Source organism: Dendrobium catenatum, unplaced genomic scaffold, assembly GCF_001605985.2.
Source record: "Dendrobium catenatum unplaced genomic scaffold, ASM160598v2 fragScaff_scaffold_501, whole genome shotgun sequence".
NCBI classification, from domain to species: Eukaryota; Viridiplantae; Streptophyta; class Magnoliopsida; order Asparagales; family Orchidaceae; genus Dendrobium; species Dendrobium catenatum.
In genome coordinates this window covers 829,834-851,996 of record NW_021318963.1, presented here as the reverse complement: position 1 = coordinate 851,996, position 22,163 = coordinate 829,834, and the positions used below count along the sequence as shown (strand labels likewise).

General features: G+C 35.7%; 2 protein-coding genes across 4 annotated transcripts; one reads left to right on the top strand and one right to left on the bottom strand.

Moving 5' to 3' along the window:
• The first annotated feature begins 11 nt into the window (after window positions 1-11).
• Window positions 12-19,172, top strand: LOC110094990 (gamma-glutamyl hydrolase 2). The gene is made up of 10 exons (XM_020820352.2): window positions 12-479; window positions 666-752; window positions 2,659-2,748; window positions 6,323-6,417; window positions 9,382-9,442; window positions 9,691-9,780; window positions 9,901-9,963; window positions 15,171-15,259; window positions 18,542-18,634; window positions 18,733-19,172. Exons 1-10 carry the CDS (start codon window positions 147-149, stop codon window positions 18,776-18,778), a joined length of 1,047 nt encoding a protein of 348 aa, XP_020676011.1. The 5' UTR covers window positions 12-146; the 3' UTR covers window positions 18,779-19,172.
• A 1,344-nt stretch (window positions 19,173-20,516) lies between these two features.
• On the bottom strand, window positions 20,517-22,157 carry LOC110094941 (E3 ubiquitin-protein ligase RNF128). Of its 3 annotated transcripts, none has more exons than XM_020820290.2 (2): window positions 22,092-22,157; window positions 20,517-21,371 (listed from the first exon to the last, which is right to left on the bottom strand). In XM_020820290.2, the coding sequence occupies exons 1-2, from the start codon at window positions 22,151-22,153 to the stop codon at window positions 20,774-20,776; spliced, it is 660 nt and encodes a 219-aa protein (XP_020675949.1). In that variant the 5' UTR covers window positions 22,154-22,157; the 3' UTR covers window positions 20,517-20,773. The 3 variants fall into 3 exon arrangements, with proteins under 3 accessions (XP_020675949.1, XP_028550361.1, XP_028550362.1); XM_028694528.1 differs by lacking the exon at window positions 22,092-22,157 and adding an exon at window positions 21,634-22,084; XM_028694529.1 differs by lacking the exon at window positions 22,092-22,157 and adding an exon at window positions 21,659-21,814.
• Between the last annotated feature and the right edge of the window lie 6 nt (window positions 22,158-22,163).

Sequence of the window (22,163 nt, the reverse complement as noted above, 5' to 3'; positions counted from 1 at the left end):
CCAGAGCGTCTGGGTGGCAGTGGCACCGTGGCAGAATTTGAAGCTTGTTGAAAAAGTGAAAAAGCTTTTATTGTTTTCCGATTAGAATGCAAATTTGAGGTGAAGAAGAACTCGCGCCTCGGTTCTTTCTCCTTTACAGGCCGGCAATGTTGAGGTTTCTCTGTGTGTCTCTGCTCGTTGCCTTCTCTGTCTCCACCGCGGCCGCTGCACGCAAATACACTCTTTTACCAAGAGAGGAATGGGCAGAGGAGCTCCTCCATGATTTTATTTCTGGAGAAAGCTGCCCTTCGGCGGATCCCGCACTTTATTACCAGCCGGTGATCGGTATCGTCAGTCACCCTGGAGATGGCGCCAGCGGGAGGCTCAGTAACTTGACCGACACCTCCAACATCCCGGCCTCCTACGTCAAGTTTGTCGAGTCGGCTGGGGCTCGGGTCATTCCTGTCATTTACAACGAGCCTTGGGATGTCATCTCCGAAGTGAGCATCTCCCCCCTCTCTCTCCTCTCTTCCCTTGCACGCACGATTCGATTTCTTCATCTGATTAGTTCAAATTTCAATTAGAAGTTTGTTTCATAATTGAGCTCGTGTACGATCATATGATGTATTTTCTGGCATTATTTGATTGATGTTGAATAATTTGTCTTACTTGCATATTTGCTGTAGAAACTCGAGCTAGTGAATGGCGTTCTGTTTACAGGTGGGTGGGCTAAAGAGGGCTTGTACTTTGAGACTATCAAGAAAGTTTATGAGGTAATTTATCGAAACATTTTCTTTTGATAATTGTCCAAGAATGAAATAAGTCCTTTTTGAAGAGTATTTTCTGGAATGTCTTGATCATTTATAGTTTGCTCTAATAATCATGCTCATATGCTGTCAACGCTCTTCGCACAATTTTGTTGTGCTAGTACTTGACACTTTGTAATGGTCTGTATTAAGAAAAAATCATATGCTGGCATGCTTCATTTGCTTTCTTATGCAGCATAATACTTGCATGTTAGAGAGTTAAGCAATGAAGATGCCCATAGTATTTAATTATTTCTGCATCATCTTGTTAAGAAAACTACTGGCATCGCGGCTGAAAGGATTGATATTAGGCTCACATAGAATTGAAATATCTGTGCAAATTTTATGTATTTGATCCGAATTAGATGTTTTTTTCTTAGTGCTAGGCATTCTCAAAAGGAGAAATTATTCCGTGCAGAGTCCGGACGGGAAGTTTCCATTCGGACTTTGAGTGAACACACTGTCAGTGTACAAACAGTGTGCACACAGTTTGAACCAAACTGTGTAAAAAAAATTATACACATTGCACACAGGTGTACACTCACAATCCAGATGAGAACTTTCCGTCCAGACTCCGCAAGGAATAATTTCTATCTCAAAAGAGGTAGTACAACCTAACCAATTTTTAATAGAGGTGGGTAAGAATTTTCCAGGTTGTCACTAGATAAGTGACTCTTCACAACTTCATTTGATTATGATGAGAAATAGGTAAAGTTGGGTAGTATGTTTCTTACGAGTGATTTCATTGGTTACCAATTGTAGAGAAAGATTGATCACTTTGTTACCAGGCCTAAAACTAAACTTATATTTTCTATATAAAATTTGTAGACAATGCTAATAAAAACAAATATATGTCACATCTTTACAAGAACTCGAATAGAAAGTGGAAAGTCAAGAGGCATTAGTTATGTTTATAAGCTATCCTATGCTAGGAAGGTTAATAATGTGAATGGAGAAGGGTAATAGTGGATGGGGAGTGTAATGATAAAATTATTGAAGTAAATAAAGTTAATGATTGATTTCTATGAAGTTAACTATTAGTGTGGACATAGACATAATAAGTGTTTATTCTTCTCAATTTTGATTGCAATAAAGTGTAAAAAATTAACTTTGCAAGAGGTTATTGAACTATTACACACACACACACACACACATATATATATATATATGAAGAAAGGATAATTATTATTGGTATATTAAATAATCATTGAGTTATAGTGGATTGGGCTTGAGAATATTCATGATTTTTATGGAATAGGAGATAGCAGGAAAGATTTTTCTTGATTTGATAGTAATAGATGATCTTGCAATTGCGAATATGTAACTTACCCGAAGAGACAACACAGAAACCTGGAAGGAGAAGCCACGGGAAGGAAGCCAGGGAGCAAACCGAGCAGGCAACACAGGAACCGGGAAGGGGAATTCACGGGAAAGCAGCCAGGGGGAAAACCGAAAAGGCAACCAGCACCTAGCATCAATTAACGGGACAACACAAGGAGAAACCAAGGAGACACAAGAAGGGGAAGAGACGAAGGCAGCCAAGGGAAGAAACCTAAGAGCTACAAGGGGGAGGGAATGAATCTAATTAATTATTACAATTTATGAGCTTAAGACACTCTACTAGATATTAATGAGCTGACATCTAGTAGCAGCTTACAAAAAATAAATCTCAACTTGTTTTGAGACCCCCCCCGGGCGCCTACATCAAACGCTTCATAATTCTTTAGATAACCGTTTGCATGATTTGTACTCATCAAATAAATGGCGAGAAGAATAATTGCTACTTTTGTATTTGTCATCATCTAAATATAATATTATGATTTTATTAAAAAATACATCAATTGTAATCTTCTTTTTCTCTCTGACTGTCCAGTTTACTTTAGCAAGAAATGATGCTGGGGACCATTTTCCTTTATTTGCTATCTGTTTAGGATTTGAACTACTCAGCATGATTATCAGTCAGGTAAGCATATATTTCAGCCATGAAAATAACAACATTCATATTTATATTGGATTAAGTATCATTTGGCTTTATACTTATCTTCAAGTCTAGCGTATCTTTGCTCAACTTTTTTCTTGTAATTGTTCAGTTACATCTTTCTTAATGTTTGTCCTGTGATTGTATGTGTTATATATATATATATATATATATTTACATACATACATAAGCCAAGGAAGTTGACTTATTATAATAGAGGTACCCACCCCTTGCGGATAAAAGAGAGAGCACTGGAACGTAGTTTAATGTTTATGCAGATCATTGAGAAATAATGCACTGTTTTATCCCTTTGGGCACCCAAGCTCTGTTTATATTAAATGGAATTGCACTTCTTTTATTCCCATGGTTTACATACTTTGTTTAGAAAATCGTAGTAAACTTGGCACTCAATTAAAGTTAACAAAATAACAATTTGATATAGTTTGAATTTGATTAGTTCCATGTTTCAAGCATTTCTATTCTAAATTGTTCCACTTTAAAGATTGAAGGCGATGCCACTCAATTAAATGGTTGGTGTTTCATTTTGGTTATTAAGGATAAATAGGTTTCTGACATAGATAGGGTGAGGTTGATATGAGATTGATATTATTTTATGAATAGGCCTGCTTGTCATCTTGGAAGGATAAAATTTCATTCATAGATTTTGAAAAGCTCTCTTGTTTCTGCTGAAGGAAACACACTCTCTTTTGTTGTGGGATAGGGCGATGTTTTGGTTAGATCTAATTTGCCTTTGTGTATCTGATTGGGATATATTTTTTTGGTATCCATTTCCCCGTGTTTACAGCGGAGTTATCATTTTATGCCAATAGCATTACATTTTTTTGAAAACTTTGAATTCAGGGGTTCAAAGTACTATGTGGTGTTTGAGCTTGGAATCTGCAGTTCTTTGATCTTAGTTTATTTTAGATTAGAATGAGGATGTTCAAGAAGAAAAAATTGATGCTCAAAGACGAACTTTCTATAAAATTTGCCTTTGTAGCCGAGATAACTTTGAATCCTCATACGCATTATAGGCTTGAGAACTAGAGAAAATGCAGTATCTCGTTGGACAGTTGCTGAATATCTTAAGGCATTAAATTTAGGCAAAATTTACAACCGGTTATTTCATGGTGGAAGTTAGAAACGGCCTCAAAAGCCATATTGAGAGCAACGATGGTGATGCGTCCCTCATGGAGGGAAGGTTTTCTTCTTCAAGCGATATTCAAGAAGTAATGGTTGACGAAGCAAGACATAAGTTTGAGAAGTTCAGCGGTTCGAACTTTGCATTTTGGAAGATGCAAATTGAAGATTTGCTATATTAGTAGAAGTTGTATTTACTGTTGACAGGAATTATCAAGAAGTTAGATTCAATGACTATGGAGGGTGGGAGGTTCTTGACCGGACAACCGTAGGTTTGATTCGACTATCACTTTTCTCATATGTTGCATTCAATATTGTAAATGAGAATATTATAGTCGATACCATGGTTGCACTGACTAGGATGCAAGAGAAGCCGTCAGCCTCAAACAAAGTGTTCTTGGTGAAGAAGTTATTCAATATGAAAATGTTGGGCAACACTTCAATGGCAGAGCAGCTGAATAATTTGAACACTGAGTCAGTTGTGTTTAGTTGGCATCAGGTTTGATGATGAGGTGAGAGTGTTGTTACTATTATCTTCATTGCCACTTAATGAAGAGGTTTACAGGAAGGTGAACGATGAATATTCAAATTATGCTCTGAATGTTGAAGTCATAGGAAGGGATCTAGATAGAAATCTAAGTAGATGAACATCTAAATCCAAGAGAGGAAAGTTTACTTCAGGTAGAGTGAAAGTTGTGTGTTGGAACTGTGGAAAGAAGGGTTGCTTGAAGAAGGACTATATTGTTTTGTTGACCTCTGTATAAAGCACAAAGGAAACAAAAAAATCAGACTAACCTCGTATCCATTACGGCGCCTCCACCGAAGAAAGGGGTCTCTAATAGAGATAAGGAAAAAGAAATAATTATCAACGATGATATTATCCCTGAAGATCCTAAGAAAAAGATGTTTCAAAGAAGGCTAGCTGTGGAGGTCAAGATAAAAATCACTCTACAAATGTATATGCATAAGAGTGTCAATCAAATTATCTAATTTTGTCTTTGGATTACTTTGAATCTTGAGTTATAGATTCGAGTTCTTCATTTCATGCAAGTCCTAACAAAGAGACATTCAAGAACTACACTTAGGGTGATATGGGCAAAGTGTACCTAGGAGACAACAATCTCTGTGTCATTATAGAATAGAGAGATGTTGATATCAGAATGCCAGATGGGTCAACTTGGAGACTCAAGGATGTTGACATTTTCCTTGTCTGAAGAGGAATTTAGTTTCTGTGAGTTAGCTTGTAAACTTCTGTCATGTGATATCATTTATAGGAGATTCGTGAATGTGAAAAAATGCACTATGGTTATAGCTCATGGCAGTATTGAAGACACTTTGTATGTTATCAACAAAAGATCAAATTCTATTGTAGTAGTTGATTCATATGTTAATGGTGGTTTTTGGCATCTATTGTAGTAGTAAGAAATATATGCATTCACTTCTTACTAGAGGAAAACTTCCTGGTTTAAAATCTATAAGATTAGATTTTTATGAAGACTGTGTATATGACAAGCAACAAATGATGAGTTTTTCAAAAACTAGTTTAAAGGTGAAGTCAAAAAAGTTGGAGTTAGTACATACTGATGTATGAGGTCTTGCTCCAAATTCTTGTATAAGAGGTTCTTTTTATTTTGTCACTTTTTTTGATGATCATAATAGAAAGGTATGGGTGTACTTCTTAAAACACAAGTCAGCTGTATTTGATGCTGCCAAGAAGTGGATGGCCATGGTTGAGAATGAAATAAGTTTAAAGCTAAAATGTCTCGGATTAGATAATAGTGGCGAGTATCGTGATAAGAAGTTCAATGAGTATTGTGCTTTGAATGAGATCAGACATGAGTTCATTGTGCTTTCAATGGTAAATCCTGGTATTCTTTATTTTTGCTGGAATTTTTCATTTCTTGTTTTTTTTCATTGCGCGTTTTACTTCCCCAACAAATATAGTCTTTTCAAACATGCATTTCTTGTTTTTTTTTTTTTTTAATTTATGAGACTATGATTTCAGTGGATTACGTATTTTCCAAAAAAATTTCTTGACAATGCAAGGTATAGTTTTCTTGTTCTTATTTACATATTAAAATTTCTGTTTTCAAAAATATTTCCAACATTCTTAGAGCAGAAGAGAAGCAAAGCTTCGTAAGCAAGGGAAAACTAAAGCACCGCTAGTATGTCTCTGTTTTTTGGAGGAAAAGTTCGACCCACTATGCATTTTCCATTTCTCAAGCCATTTTAAGTGAGAAAGTATAGTTGTAGCTTTTATATTATTTTGTCCATTCTACCTTTGGATATCTTCTTAATTTTTTTAATCCTTTTAAAAAAAATAAATAAAAACATAGATTAATATGCTTGCTGTTTACTATGTTTATCTACTTTGTTACTTAACGATTTCTGGCAATGATCTGTTTGTTTACTTAAGTAGGACCATGATATATGCGAACATTTTATGGCACGAAATCAAGCGTCTACTCTTCAATTTGTAGACATCTCAGAAATTCAAGGATCTGTTTTTGAAAGGTACACCATCTGATTCTCTTCTTTTTTCCCTTAAATTTCTTAATTTAATCCTGAAAGAAGGATAACTTCGTTTTTTCCAGTCCTAGCACCATGCGGGGAATACTGGGAAATTAACAGGTGATCCATTTGGCCAAATCTCTTGGTTAAATGAGGCCCATGTTTTACTTGAAAGCCATGCTTTCATTTCCACCTACAGCTTGCACACCAGGTGATTCTATTTATGGGCATTTGGGCCCAAAATGAATAGGAAGAAATAAAGCATCAACAGCAACTTTGCTTACTTTGTTAAATGTATTGACCTATGAAGATATTTAAACTATCTTTCATTGAGATTTTGGATAGGGGTGTGCCTTTTATTGTTATAAATGTATTATCTAATCAAAATGACCAATTTTTTTATTCAATTTGATTTAAAACATTGTTCAAAGTACATGAAAGCACATGCTTTAAAAAAGTACGGATTGGTAAGGTTGTGTCACGGCTGCACGCCAAAGGAGGCTAGAGCGACAGTGGAGGGGGTAGAATGTGAAACCAAATGAGGGACATTTCGGCCCCTCTTGTGAGGCCCATCAAAACAATAATTCATTATGTTAGGAGGATAATTAAGGAGGGAATTAAGTAGAGAAAGATCTCCTATTTGAATTCAGATAGGAGAGAGAAATTATTAAGAAAAAACAGGCAAATTTGGGGGATGGAGAGGAAAGCTTTAGATTGGTTCCAGTGGACAATAGCATGGTGACTAACTGAGCAGCTGAAGAAAGTCATGAACAACATCCCATCCTTCCACCTTGAGTATAAGGTGCATCTTTGGGGGGGAAGTATTGTTATAGCTGTAGGCCAAGGGAGGCTAGACCAATAGTGGAGGGGGCGGAAAATGAAAACCAAATCCAGGGAGATTTCGGCCCCTCTTGTGGGGCCCAACAAAGCAAGATAATTTTTGATGATATGTCAAGTATTATAAAATTTTCTCTTTTGATAAAGCTGGATGACGATTTTTACAACTATTACCTTCTAACAGATTTGGTCATAAAAAGTTGCTTCTCACAATAGAAAATTTAGAAAAGAAATAAGAAAGCAGTAATTGAATAATGGTGTGGTGGCAATATGAAAAGAAAAGCGGTAAAAAACTTGCCCTCAATGGGCCTTTAGGGGTTGTTTGGATGCATGATTTATCCTAGATTTCAGCAGGATTTAAGCTAAATCCTGCCAAACAGGATTTAGGGAATTGTTAAATCTCACAACAAGTTAAATCCTCCGTTTCCCTCTTTTTTGTCATAAATCCCGGATTTACTAAATTCTGGAGTTCGTCGGATTTACGAGATTTGGCTGAAGAAGTGCACGAAAGGAAGAAAGATCGCTACCTTTGCATCGAGCAAGTGTTACGCTTGGACCTGTCCCAGCTGGACCGGTCCAGTTCTACACCCGGCGGTCCGAAGCCGGGCGGAACCACACCGCAGAAATGACAGAAGAAAGAGCGGGTCCAGGCGAGTTTGAGCGTTTCGTTGGAGGGAATTTTTGAATGAGAAGGTTGTTTAGGTATTTTGTATTTTTCCTTTTGCTTTAATTAGGGAGTAATGAGAGAATTAGAGGGGGATCTTGAATTTGAATTTTCATTTGAGATCTAGGGTTTGTATGTGGGCTCTTGGCATTGCCGGAAATTGTGGAGAGTACGTTCTTCCTCTCGAATTGAAAACACTTGTATCTTTGTTGTTTTTCTTCTTCTCCTAGTGGAATACAAGTTTCTACTTACGTTTTTTCTCTCAGATTTTCCTAAACTGTGCTGATTTCCTGCTGTCAACAGCAGAACTTTGCTGTTTTCCTGATACAAACAGCAGTTTCTCTGTTGTTTGCTTACCGATTTTGGTTAGGATTGCTTGCGAACTCAAGTATTACCTTAGGGTTACCTGCGAACTCAAGTATTTCCTATCAGCAAGCTACCGTCGTCTTTTTTCCTTTTGATCTAACAGAAGAGCGGCAAGGAGGTGTGACTTCAGATCTGACAGGAAGGAACGTTATCGAAGGAGGTGAAGAAGTTATTTAGTGATGCGCTCAAAACTATCTCTCATGCTAAGCAAGCGAAGTCGAATAGCAACGAATAATAGGAGGAGGAAAAACAACCCTAACAAACCTGGGGCTACAAAAAGGTAGCGATGAACATGTACTGTTAGTAATAAATTAATTTTGTTTAACTATATTAATTAAATTTAATTCAGAACATAAATTAATAAATAATTAATGACTTAAATTAATTGATAATATTCCAAGAAAAGATTCATTGTTAATTAGCTTAAATTCTAATTGTATTATTTATAATGATTAGTTAGCAATGATGATTAAAATTAAAATTAATAATTAACTCATAAATAATTTAAAATATAATCAAAGTTGAAAATTAATAAGTTATTTCATAATTAAATTATTTTCTAATTATAATTTAATGATAATAATTAAAGTTATAATTAATAAGTAATTTGTACTTAAAATGCAAATTAAAATTAAAACATGAATTAAATTAATTTTTTTAATGTAATATCTGCCTTAAATCTTGGATTATATTGTCAAAAGGTTGTATAGGATTTAACTGGATTTAACATTTATTTTGTCAAACAGTTTTCAAGATTTAATAAATTCGGATTTATAGGATTTACTAAATTCTACTAAAGTTACATCCTACTTTTGCCAAATAGCCCCTTAGTGTGTATCAACTTGCCTTCTATATCAACTAGGCCCCAAGCAGAGCTCTCCTCAAGTGTGTTATCCAAAATGAGCATCTGCACCTTCATACCCTGACTTTCTGTGTGTGCGTGTTGCATACATACTATCTTCTTTGTATTGCATTCCAGCTTGAAAATAATTTACTGCTTTTTTAGTATTTTATTATCTTTTTTGTTGTTCATTCTAACCTGAAAAGAATGCTCTTTTTTATATTTAGTTTTACTCAAATTACGTCCTGTTGTGATGTAGGTTTCCATCAGAATTACTCAGGAAGTTAAGCGCCGAGTGCATTGTGATGCAAAACCATAGAGTACGTTTTCTAAAGGCGCAATATTAAGTAATGAGATTTCTATTTAGATTTTTATAATTCAATGTCTGCTTCGTTTCCTTTTTAAGTAGTTTTCTTCTCCGATATTTTTTTGTGATTCATATACATAAAAATGCAAATGCAACTTAATGTGCACTGCGATCAACATTTTTTTAGTATACAAGTAGCTACTCTTTTTACCTATAATCTAACATCGCTTACTTGATGTCTTAACAAAATTTGATAAAAAGGAAGGCCTTTCACCAAGAAGGTTGCTAGCGAATGACGCACTCTCAAGTTTCTTTAAGATATTGACAACCAGCACAGATGAAAATGATGAGGTATGATGGTGATTGAATACATTCTTATCTATTGGCTTTTTTTATTCTTTTTTCTACGGTTTCTTTTGCCCTTTTTCATATCTGAGGTATTTTTTTCATGATATTTCTCTTTTTTTCTAGGTGTACGTTTCAACTGCACAGGCCTATAATTACCCGATTACTTGTTTCCAGTGGCATCCTGAGGTATTCATTAATCATAAATCAATATTCCCTAGAACCCTTTGAAGATTTCATGTTGTTGCTTTTTGTCTGGGGAAACTTACTCTCTTTCAAAGCCAATATTGTTATTTGTGATCCATCTTTGTACGATAAACTGGAATAGAACATGGTGTAAAATTGCCGTAAGCTTTAGTCTACGCCAGCCCTTGGAAATGTTTACACTGGATTTGCAACAAAAATCATATTGTTGCTGTGCTTTTTTACCAATTCTATAATACTTGTTTGATGGTACATATTATTGGTATTTCAACAGCAACCAAATACAAGTTTAATATTATATTAGGGAGATTTTTTTACTTTCAATCATTTCCGTTTGTGCTGTTTATTGCGTAAATATTATCTCCAGTTAGGTTTTGCAAAAGCCACATTCTTTTTATAACTGGAAGCCAGCTTGTTTCTGGTCAGATTATTCTAGTTTTAGGATTAAATCATCATTTTGAAGCAGACTTTCAACAGTCGAAACATAAAGTGGGATTATTTTGATTCATGTTTAAAAATTAGAGGGATCAAAATAATCATTTAATATAACTGGGATCATTTTAATCCTTCATAAGAGTCAAGACCTTTCTCTTCTTTTTTCTATGACCAGGTATCTAGCATTTAACGTAGAACTTTCCTGTAACATTTGACTTGGAGGTGGAAGCAATATTAAGAGCATTGCCTATCTTTTCTCCTTTTTTAGTTCTTTGAGAAGATGTTTTCTTCCTTGAATGATTTTGATGCCATCTCTTTCTTGGCTTTATTCATTCACTTTATGATCATTGCCATCATATGCGTGACTGAGATCAGTGATCGGAAACAAGATTTGTTCATTTGTAAAATGTGAATATCAACTTTTTTTACTTCCCCAAGATTTACTCCCAAAGTGATTGTCGGACGTTGCATTTTCATGTTGTACTCTTGCGCATGCTGCTCTTATCATTGTCTCAAATTGTGTCAATTTTTCTACCGATCTTCTATATATCCCATATGATAGAATTCTTAGCATATTGTTTACTTGAACATCCCCTAGGTCATCTTTTGATGGTCATTTTGTAATAGCCAAAACTCTTAACTATCAAGACATTGTCCGCTTTGGCGTAAGAATCTCATGGTTTTGACATGTTGGTGTAATTTCCCAGAATGTCACTCATCCCAGGATTTCTCCAAGATAAACATGCTATACTACAGAGTTTCTTAATAAAATTTCAATCATTATACCAAAAGATGCCTCGATATTTAAAAGTTTAGCTTCTTTTACTTAATGGGTTTCACAATTTCCCCCACTTAAGTAACTGACGTCTTCATCAGTACTTATCCCTGAATCATCCACAAGACATATAAGATTCTAGAGATGACCCTTACAAGTTCAAGTGGCAACTCCCTCCATGTAGCACTTTGTCCCATACAGGGTTCAAGAGGTGGCTCCCATGATGTAGCACTTTCTCTTGTATGACACTTAGTTCCCATCTTCCGACTGGCGTATTGCTCTAATATCATTTGTAACGGCCCAAACTCTTAACTATCGATATATTATCCAATTTGACCTAATGGGCTCACGGTTTTATCTTGTTGGTGTAACTTCCCAGGAGATCATCCATCCCAAGATTTCTCCAAGATGAACACGTTTAACTGCGGAGTTTCTTAATAAAATTGCAACAATTACATCAAAAGACGCATCGATATTTAATATTTTAGTTTCTTTTTATTTAAAGGGGTTTCACATTCATCTTTAGATGGGCATTTCACCATTTTGAGGCATAATGAGTCAGCTTCATGCTGGCAAAAACAACCTTTCATGAGTGTTATACCCATACAAGATAAACTGTCTCTAATTGATTGATCTATGCATCCATCTTCTAGACATCAATCATCCCATCATTTGTAGGAATATCCTTTTTGACTTTCCACTTTGAATGGTTGCTTCTTTCACGAGTAGTTATCATATCCTCATCTTTGTACTCTCCAACCATGTTTGGATTTGGCATGATAGGAAGAATACGATTTGGCTCACTAGTCACAACATTAGTGTCTCACTAGTGACTACACATTATGTTGGTCATCTTTTCCTTCAATTTGGCACCTAGTCAGTCAGTTTTGGGATAAAATCATTGTTAGTCATTGATTGACTTTCATTCTCTCTTCGTGCCGTTTTTTCTTTTTTGACTTTTGATTCAACTCTAAATCAAGAAGTGGCTTTCTATTATTTTTATATTCCTTCTTTGTTTGTACCATGTATAAAAGAATGGTGCTCTCTCTCTCTCTCTCTCTCTCTCTCTCTCTCTCTTTCTCTCTCTCTCTCTCTATATATATATATATATATCCTCTACGAGACAACAACTAGCTGCTGTACCAACTCCAATTTCCTGTAAAAACAGTAAAACAGAGGCTGTTTTCCTGAGTTGAGAGTTGCTGCAGCCATGGAAATCAATGGGGGCAGCAGGGAAGGACTTTATTAATTAATTAATCAATTTAAAATATTAATTAAAACTTTAAAAATAACAAAATTAAACTTCAATTAACTAATTAATAAAATTAAAATATCTAATTAATTAATGAATTAATGCAATCAAATAAAAAATATGATAATAAAAGGAAACATAAATAAATGTTTACACTAAACATCCTAATACAAACGCTAACTCTTAAAACCGTCAAACAAAAAAAAAAAAAAAAAACTTACCAAAACTATGAACATGACTACGTACTCTACAAACAAAACTCTGAACTGCAAACTATAAAACAAACTCCTAACAAACTGCCAAGCAACTCCAAAGCAGTGTGAGCTTCGAATACCTGCAAACAAATAAACAAAGGTCAACTCAGCACTGTAAACAAAACTACAATGCAAGAAAGAAAAAAAAAGTGCTATAGCGAAGGCTGCAGTGCTAAAAAGAGAAAGTACTGAAATAAGAAATAGTAATGCTGAAGTAAAAACACCAAGTGTTGGGGCAGTAGAGAAATGCAAACTAAGTAACTCCTGTCCGATCTACCCTAAATTAAAATTAACAGGCTACTTGTAAGAGAAGTCGTAAGCCTTATCCAAACAAAATTAACAAACAACTTCTAAGGGAAGTCGGAAGACCCATCTAAACTACACAACTTTCAATGAAAGCTATAGGACATGAACAAAAACTAAAAATGTAGGCAACTTCCTAGAGAAGTTGTAAGACCTAGTATTTAGGAAAACTTCTAAGAGAATTGTTAAACCCTTAAACGAAAACTAACAGACAACTTTTAAAAGCCATTAGACTTATCCAAACAAAACTAACAAGCTACTTCCAATGGTAGCTGTAAGACCTACTCCAAATTAAACATATAGGCAATTTTCAATGAATGCAGTAAGTCTTATCCTAAATCAAACAAACGGCCAACTCCTAAATGGAGCTGTAAGCCCGACCTAAATCAAACCTATGAGAAGCTCTTAAGTGGAGCCGTAAGCGCTGACCTAAACTAAAATATCGGGCAACTTCCAAGGGAAGTTGTAAGCCCTGACCAAATTCAAACCTATGGGTAACTCCTAAGTGGAGCTGTAATCCTCAACCTAAACTAAAATATTGGGCAACTTCCAAGGGAAGCTGTAAGCCCCGACCAAATTCAAACATACAGGCAACTCCTAAGTGGAGCCGTAAGCCTAGACCTAAACTAAAATATCATGCAACTTCCAAGGGAAGTTGTAAGCCCTGACCAAATTCAAACCTATGAGCAACTTCTAAGGGAATCCGTAAGCCCCGACTTAAATTAAAATACCGGGCAACTTCTAAACGAAGTTGTAAGCCCCATTCCAAATCCAAATCTCGGGCCACTCCTAAAGGGAGCCGTAAGTCCCATACTAAATTAAAATTTTATGGCATTCGAACATATATATAAGCCCAAACCATAATAAAACCAAAAATCTATTTCTAACCACCTTAGTTTATTCGGGATTCCTGAGAGGAGGTAACACATGGCTGCTAATCATATTCCTTGGATATTACAATCAATGATTATTATTGTTGGTAGACTAAAATCTAAAATATTTCTGAGACAACGGAACCATGAGATCTTGATTGGGTCTCCTCCATCCACCAATAAACAAGACTAAAACATTTTGAAGCTAATTCATCCTTAATTGAGAGTTTTCTCTTACGCAGTAGGAGGGGTAATTAACTATGAGGGTTTGCGCTCATAGAAAGTAAGGACCCATATCTAAATAAACTCTGATACAATCTTCATAGAAAATTTGGTTAATTAAACTACAATCTGCCTTAAGGAGAATGAAATCCTAAGCCTGAAAAGCGGTATTCATGCAGAAGCGTCATTTTTTTTTTTGAGCAAACAATCAGTAGCAATCAAAGTAGAGGCAGCATAGATGGATCTTGCACCCTTAGGCTCCTGCTACTGAAAACCTAGCCTAACCCCTTCACGGGTTGAGGGAGAATGGAAGATATAAGAAGAGGATGAAGGAGAAAGAACTGGGAAATTTTTTATTGAATTTGCTGCAGAATACAAATCTTTAAATAGGTAATTACAGCAGGGACATTTCTAATCCACTCTTACACAAACTCCTCATATAATGGAAAATTCTCTATAGAAATAAAAAATTAGATAAGTTTATAAACTAAAAGATATTTCATTCATAAATTAGACTAATTCTGAATTATAATTTATAAATAAGCTCATGCAAACTAGTTCAAAATTTTAAGCTAATCCTTATCATGTTATTATTTGAATTATAATTTGATGGTCCAACGTCTAGGTTCCTATTCTCCCCTGGATGATGTCCAGTGACGATCCTATTGTAGCTTTAGATTCTTGATGACCTATTCTTTGATCTCGATAATGTGATCAGATAATCACCACAATCAACAATCTTGATCAAGAAATTTGATGCTCCTGAATTAATTTATCCCATTCCCTAGTTCCTTCACATCTGATACACAAATTATGAGGATACTTCTTATAATCATTTTTGAAGTGAATGGTCAGATTGACTGTTCTTTTGATTTGATCCGAAAATCACTAGAGGGCTTCCTGTTGCTTGCGTTGCATTGTACATATTATTCATGGCTTATGAGGATCATAACCTATTGGTTTACTTTGATTTTTTTTTTCTTGCTATCGGTAATCCTTCTTTACTAAAAAGGGGTAGAGTGGAAGACTATGACACACGGTATAAACTGAGTTGACAGCAAAGATTATTGGTACTGCAGAAAAATGCCTTTGAGTGGGGATCACCCTTTATTCCACATTCTGAAGATGCAGTTCGAGTTACTCAACTGTTGGCAAACTACTTCATAAGGTATGGGGCGTTTTTAAGTTTCTCTAATATCGCATGGCTTTGTTACACTTTTCTTTTTCAGTTCTTCATTGTATATTTCACTTAAGAAGAGCATTGTTTGTTTGTTCCATTGAATTGTCCTGCTTCTGCCCATTGCCCTAATAAGCCCGAAATTTCCAATCGTCACATAAGATTATAGCGAAACAAGTAAACAAAATTCTAAATATGGTCATTGTTTTTCGTCTCTCAAATTATAGAGCATTGCAAGTTGTGAGAGAACTATTTTGCTTTTTCTTCTCCTTCCTGATAAGATTCTGAAATCTGAAAAAAACAAGGCATGTTATATTGACCCTACTCTACTATCGGCTATCAGCATGACTTTTTATTTTCATTGGATGCATTCTTGTTATTTAATCATGGTAAACATTTGGCTATATTTGGTGGTGAGCTCTTCATCTCTTTGCATGGAGAGCATAGTTTGGACTACTTCAAGCGCTATTTAAATTCGTGGCTTAAACTTGCCTCTACTTCAAATAACATTTTTATAATTGTTCGGTTGCTTGTGAATTGAGGGAGTGGGGGCGGCATGTGTTTTGGTGAGGATCAAACTCCATTTGGCTTGCTAATTTATTTTCCCTCTTGACATTAGAATATATTTCTAACGTTAAATGTTATTAAATATACATAACATCTAAAACGTATATTCATATTAATATGCATATTATGTAACTTATTAATCATTTTATGGAATAGTGATTAGAATTAGAAATAGCAATGAAGTAGCCAAAGGCTTTAAAGGGCTAAATTACATCTGAGTTTTATTTTATGTTCATAACTTCAGTATTTGATATAGAGAAGCTTGATAAAGAAATTGAAAGCGAGGTACCGAGGTATATGATATTTGCAGATGATGCAGTTATGATAGGTGAGCCTCTTTTGAAGGGGAAAAGTAGAAAAAAATTTTGAAGATGAAGGACTTGGTTTGGCAAAAATTTTGAAGATGAGAGACTTGATTTAGTACTACCATCTTTCCTAATGCTATGGACGAGAACTTATTTATTCCATTAGATAAGCATGTAATGAAAAGGCTATTGATTTTCATATAAACATTAAACCTATCCTTTCCAATGAGAACTAATTTTGAAATAATTAATCTAGTGATTTAGTAAAAAAAGTTTTTTTTTTGCACTTTTGAGAAAGCATCAAGTTACAAAATGTAAACTATATTATTTCAAGATAAATTTTTATTACTGAAAACTACTAAGGCCTGGGCATTAAAACGCAAAGAACATTAGGTTTATTTTAGATGACAACTGTGACTTATATCCCAGTTAAATTGAGAAAATGCTTTATGAGTCAGTCTTATTTATAGGTCTAAAGGGTACTTATTTATTGCACTTGGAAGACTAGGCTGCTGTTATGCCTCTGAATTCTATTTTTGTGAAGTCTACTTGGCAGAGCATTCATGCATCAATGTTGTAAAAGAAAAGTCAATACTGATGGTCTAGAGCCATTGAGGTTTCGTTTGAGACGGATTTCTTACTATTTAAAGCAAGTTTTTAGTACAAAATTTTTAATTTTTGTACTAGAAAGTTATTTTAAAAAGTAGTAAGAAAGCCACGAAGCTTGAATCTACATAAGTGCTGTTCCAAACATCGTTGAGATTGCATTTGAGGTATGATAAATTTTCATAGGCAAATAATCTTACGGTAATTACAATAATATGCGTACACATCCAAGGCTTGTATACCACATTAACTGAGTTTTGGTGCATCATTATTGCGTAAGATTTTCTTCCGACACTAAATCTTACTATTAATTTTTTGTCCAACTAAGAACATTACATGTGTCACCCAATCTTTAATTTAGGATCACTTTTGCAGTACAAATATGGTTTGGACAGCTGATTAAGAATCTTTTGAGGACCATCCAAGGCCTAATAGCATTCATTAGCTGATTAGCATTTAGAAATATAACTTTTTCTGTTATGCTTCTTGTTACTGGGCATAAATTCACTAACACTGGAGTTGAGTTGAGCAAAAATAAGAATTTTAGAATTGTACAGGTAACAACTATTGATGCTAAGAGTGTGATAAATAAATTAGATGATTTTGAGATATATAGTTTATGACAAAAAATGCACTAATAAGATTGATTGATGAAGATAATGTGAGTATATTAGAAAGGAAAAGAGAGAGATGGGTTAAGATGGCTAGAATTTTACATTAAAGAAAAGGTTTACATCATTAGTTGTTACCTGATGAAGCATCTGATAGTCAAGAATTGTGTAACTGCATCCTACTTGCTGATCAGATTAAGAAGGTGAAAAAAAAAAAGATATGTTGTAGAGCCGTTCTAGCCAATAGCTGCCTCAATGTCATGTACTTCCCTTCAATTTAAGTCGTTGAGATTGTGCCACCACATTATACTCCTTTAAATGAGTTCGTCAGATAGCATTTAGTGTTGCTGATTTTCCCATTGCTGTGACTTTTTTTTAAGGTTAATTTCATTGCAATTTTATAGATGACCTTTGTTTGGAATATACTAATATAGTAATATATCTCATTCAAATCCGGTTTGATATTGTCATTTTCAAAAGTTTTAGAGGCTGCTTGGGATCACTGTAATGTTTATTTATTTATTTATTGATTTATTTAAATATACTTATTTATTATGTTTTAAACTATTTTTTTATATTTATAAATATAAAAAATTATTTTGAAAAACATTCAAAGTAACTTTGAAGTATTTTGAGTATTTTTGGAACAAATTATCATAACCGGCTACCGTCATTACTGTTTTTGATCACCACCGTAATCATTGAATCATTGGCTGGCGCTGCTATCCTGACTCCTTATAACTTAAATTTCAAAATAGTCCTCCAATTATTCGTATATGATCATTTTAGTCCCAGATTATAATGTTGCTTCAATTTCATCCCTTGACTATACAAAATTGATCCAAAAAAATTGGAATCAATTTTGTAAAGTCTTTGGGCTAAACTAGGATCAATTTTATATTACAATTGCACTATTTTGGATCAATTTTGAATAGTCAAGTGACTATATTGAGGCAATATGATACCTTGAGATTAAACTAGTCATGTATGAATAGTCTGGGAACTATTTTGGATTTTTTTTTTTATTTTAAATTATTCAATATTCAATATAAACAAAAACAACATACTCTAAAAGATATATGCATATTTTATTTTTTATTAAAACATAAACAAAAAAATAAAAATGATCTGAAACAGCTCCTTAGGTAATCATCGACCTAAACTGTTTTTTTAACGTGGAGCAGCGAGGCTCGAAAATCTTTTATTAGGCCTCCAGCACAAAAAGTTCGGGACAATCTTATTTACAACTACAGCCCAACATATGGTGGAAAAGCTGGGTATGCTTTTTTTTCCTCTTCAATTTTGTCTAGTATCTCCAAGACACTGACATTTGGTATTTCATTAATATATTTATTTATTTATTTGCTGTTAACAGAAAGGGCTACGATCAAGTTTACAATTTTCATGACATTGTAATCTAAATAAGCGATCGAGTTCATATTGTTTGCCTCTAAATCCTGGCAATTTTCCTGCTGTTTTGGGATTTGTAAATTGCTTTAGCATAAAGGGCAAATATTATGTCCAATGTCTGGATTCGTCCGGACACCAATTCAGACGCGCCACGTCACCAAAATATACCGAGCCCCGATGTATTTGGGTGACGTGGCGTGTCTGGATTGGATGTCCGGTGACCAGATGTAATAATTCGCCAGCACAAAGGCTCGCTGGAGTGTTATAGTGGCTATTCGAACTATTCCATTTGAACTTGGCTCTGTTGTACCATTTATCAATTATCCGAAAGCTTTATTATAAGTAAAGTTTGAAGTATCATCAAGAAAAATGAATGATAATTCTAAGCTATTCTATTTTTCTTTAGAAATATTGTCTCTGACATATAGTTGAGTAGATGGTAATTATCCTGAGTTTTGCTAAACTAAAGATTTTTTTTTTTTAAATGATAACGTAAAACTTTTTAACACTAGAGTGGTAGAGTTGTGAGATTGTCAAGAAGTTATTGTTATGGTCTGGGAAAATGCGGACTAGGTGAGCTCTAAGACAGTTTGATTGCTTAATACTCTTGTAGACTGTCTTGACTGCTAGAATAGGAAAGTAATTCAAGCAGATTGGAAAGAAAAACTCCTCGTATTCCCTGTGTTGTCCATGTGGGTGCACATTGTTTTTGGCTCTACGTGAGGAATCATATTGAAGTGGAGTTTAATGTGACGCTCTGAAACATTCACATTAAACGTTTCTTTATGGAGAATGGGTTGTTAAAGCTGGCAATTTTGGTCAAGTTTCTTTCACTAGAATTAAAAGAGGGTCAAAGAGTACACTTAGTGATGCCTTCCTATTGAACTGATGAATAAGAAAATGCTATTGCAGCAAAATTGAAACCTTGGGTGATTGTATTCTACCCTTGGAAGGGTTGGTTAGCAATGGAACATTAGATTGGTTAGTCTCCTTTGGCTCCTTGGGCGTGTAAGCTTAGGATAACCTAGGGAGGAGGTCTTGGGTTGTAGGAAAAATGAGCTTTGTGGTTAGATGATTGCGATAGGGTGAGCTGGGAACCTCTCAAGCTTGCTCTTTGTTGTAACTGTGGTGAAGAGCACGAATGATGGCATCTCGCCGTGGATGTTGGCAAGTAACTTCTGATGGCAGATCTTCCTTTATGCTGTGAGCGGCGAGTCATGTAATCTATTAGGACCTTTGATAGTCCTTGTGAGGGACGACATCCTTTACACGTCTTGTGAGTTTGATTCGATGACTCTTAGGTGTGCTCCAATGTGGTCTGTTATGACCCGCATACCACCTGCTAGATATCTGGAAAGCATATTGATGTGGGTTATCCTAACCCGACGGAGCAACACAACCTGGCTAAGCTGCCACTACTCTTTTCGTTATTACTTGCATTTTCTTTTTACTATAAGTGCCATATATCGGCTCCACTAGCATTGCTCTTTTTCGTTTTTAGGACCACTTCTGCAGCTTTTTATACGTTTGCATATATATAGCATGAAAAGGGTAGGAGAAGGACACTGAAGAATATACTAATACCTTGCAAAGGTTTCTCAATTTCTCCCCTGCTTCTCTCTTTTCTTCTGTTCTTCTCTTGTTTTCTGCAGGATGATTTGCGGTTCCACACCACATATGCAGATATACAACTTCTATTATACCCTAAGATTTAAAAAAGCTTTTCTACTGGGTAGTTAGTACAAGAGCTTCTGATGCAAAAGAAAAATATATTTCATATTCATACTTGTGGGGTACCAAATACTGGAACATTGAAATTTTCATCATAGTCTACTTCAAACATCATCATTCAATCATAGTCTTCTTGCCTTGCAATCTTTCACATAAGCAAGCCAATTATAGTTTCTGACAGAACTAAAAACATATTTAAACAGCTTCACATGAAGATCTACTAGCATCATTGACCGCGTCTTATTCGCTACTAATTAATTCAACTTAGCCAACTATTAACTGAGACGCATCCACATAAGAGCCTCCTCCATTGCTCTTACAAGAGTTATAAGATCAAGAGCCAAATCATCTTCATATATATTTCCACTACTGTTACTGTTATAGTTGTAATTTGGAGTCTGAATTATCTCTTTCCTCTCGCAAAGCTTAAACCTGCAGACTGGACACTGGCCATGGCTCTTCACCCATGGGGTAAGACACCTATCATGAAATATATGATTACATGGAGTCACCAAAACTTGTTCTTTAGGTACAAATGGTTCCAAGCAGATCGTACACTTCTTATCTTCATTCTTCTCATCATTACTTCCCTGTACATAGTTGCTACTACTGAACAATCCTCTCCTCCAGGCCTTTCTTTTGAGTTGAGGAGGATCATAAGTTTGCTTCCTTAGCTTTTTCATGGCGGAATTGAACTCAGCATCGGTCAACCCTGAAGATTCAGGTTCTGGGATGAATCCCAGCTGCCATTCACCTTGAATTCGCGGCGGCGATTCATGGATGAACTGCAGAAGCCTTGGATTCACTCTCTCTTCATTAATCGTGCCTTCGATTATCAGGATTTGAGCTGGAGAGTGTGGGTGTGAAGGGAATCTGCCAAATAAATTGAAGGTGTTAAGTGGGAGGTGTTGCAGACTTGTAATTAGAACTGTATTGTACTGAAATACTAAATTCCTTTCCAGGGGTATCAATATTTGGCACGACACGAAAACCCAATTCAAATCTGACCCAGAAATTTGGGATTTGACCTGACCCGATTTTAAAATGGGTCGGATTCAGGTTCTAGAATTCGACCCGTTTGAAAAATAAGTCGGGTTTGGGTTGATCCGTCGGGTTGTCGGGTCAACTAGCTAACCCGTTTAAATCAGCTGCTTGTGAACCTGCTCGGCTGCCCGTGCATGCGCCCGCACAACCGCGTCTGCTAGCCCGCCGCCCCCGCCTGCCGAGGTCGCTCGCACCCGAGGCTGCCCGCGCACACGCCCGTGCGCGTCTGCACACTTGCCCGCGCGCACCCGCACTCACCCGCTCGCACCTGCCCGTGCATTCCATGTCAGGTCAGGTCAATCCGGCAACCCGACGGGTCGGGTCCGGGTCCGCATTTCCAACTCGTTTATATACCCGGGTCGGGTTAGAGTTTGACCCGTTTGAACCTGGGTTGGGTCTGGGTTCGACCCATGACCCGAAATTGACACCCCTATTCCCTTCCACACTTGATCATGCTGGATTTTGATTTGAGATTTTTCTTCCGTTACAAAGATGAAATCAAGCAAAATCCTTGCATAAAAAGCCCAGAGTTGAAATTCAAACACTTACCGGACTAAACCAAAAGGTCCAGTCCTTACTCTATCCTCAAACAATCTCCATGGGAGGTACATCCCACCTCCT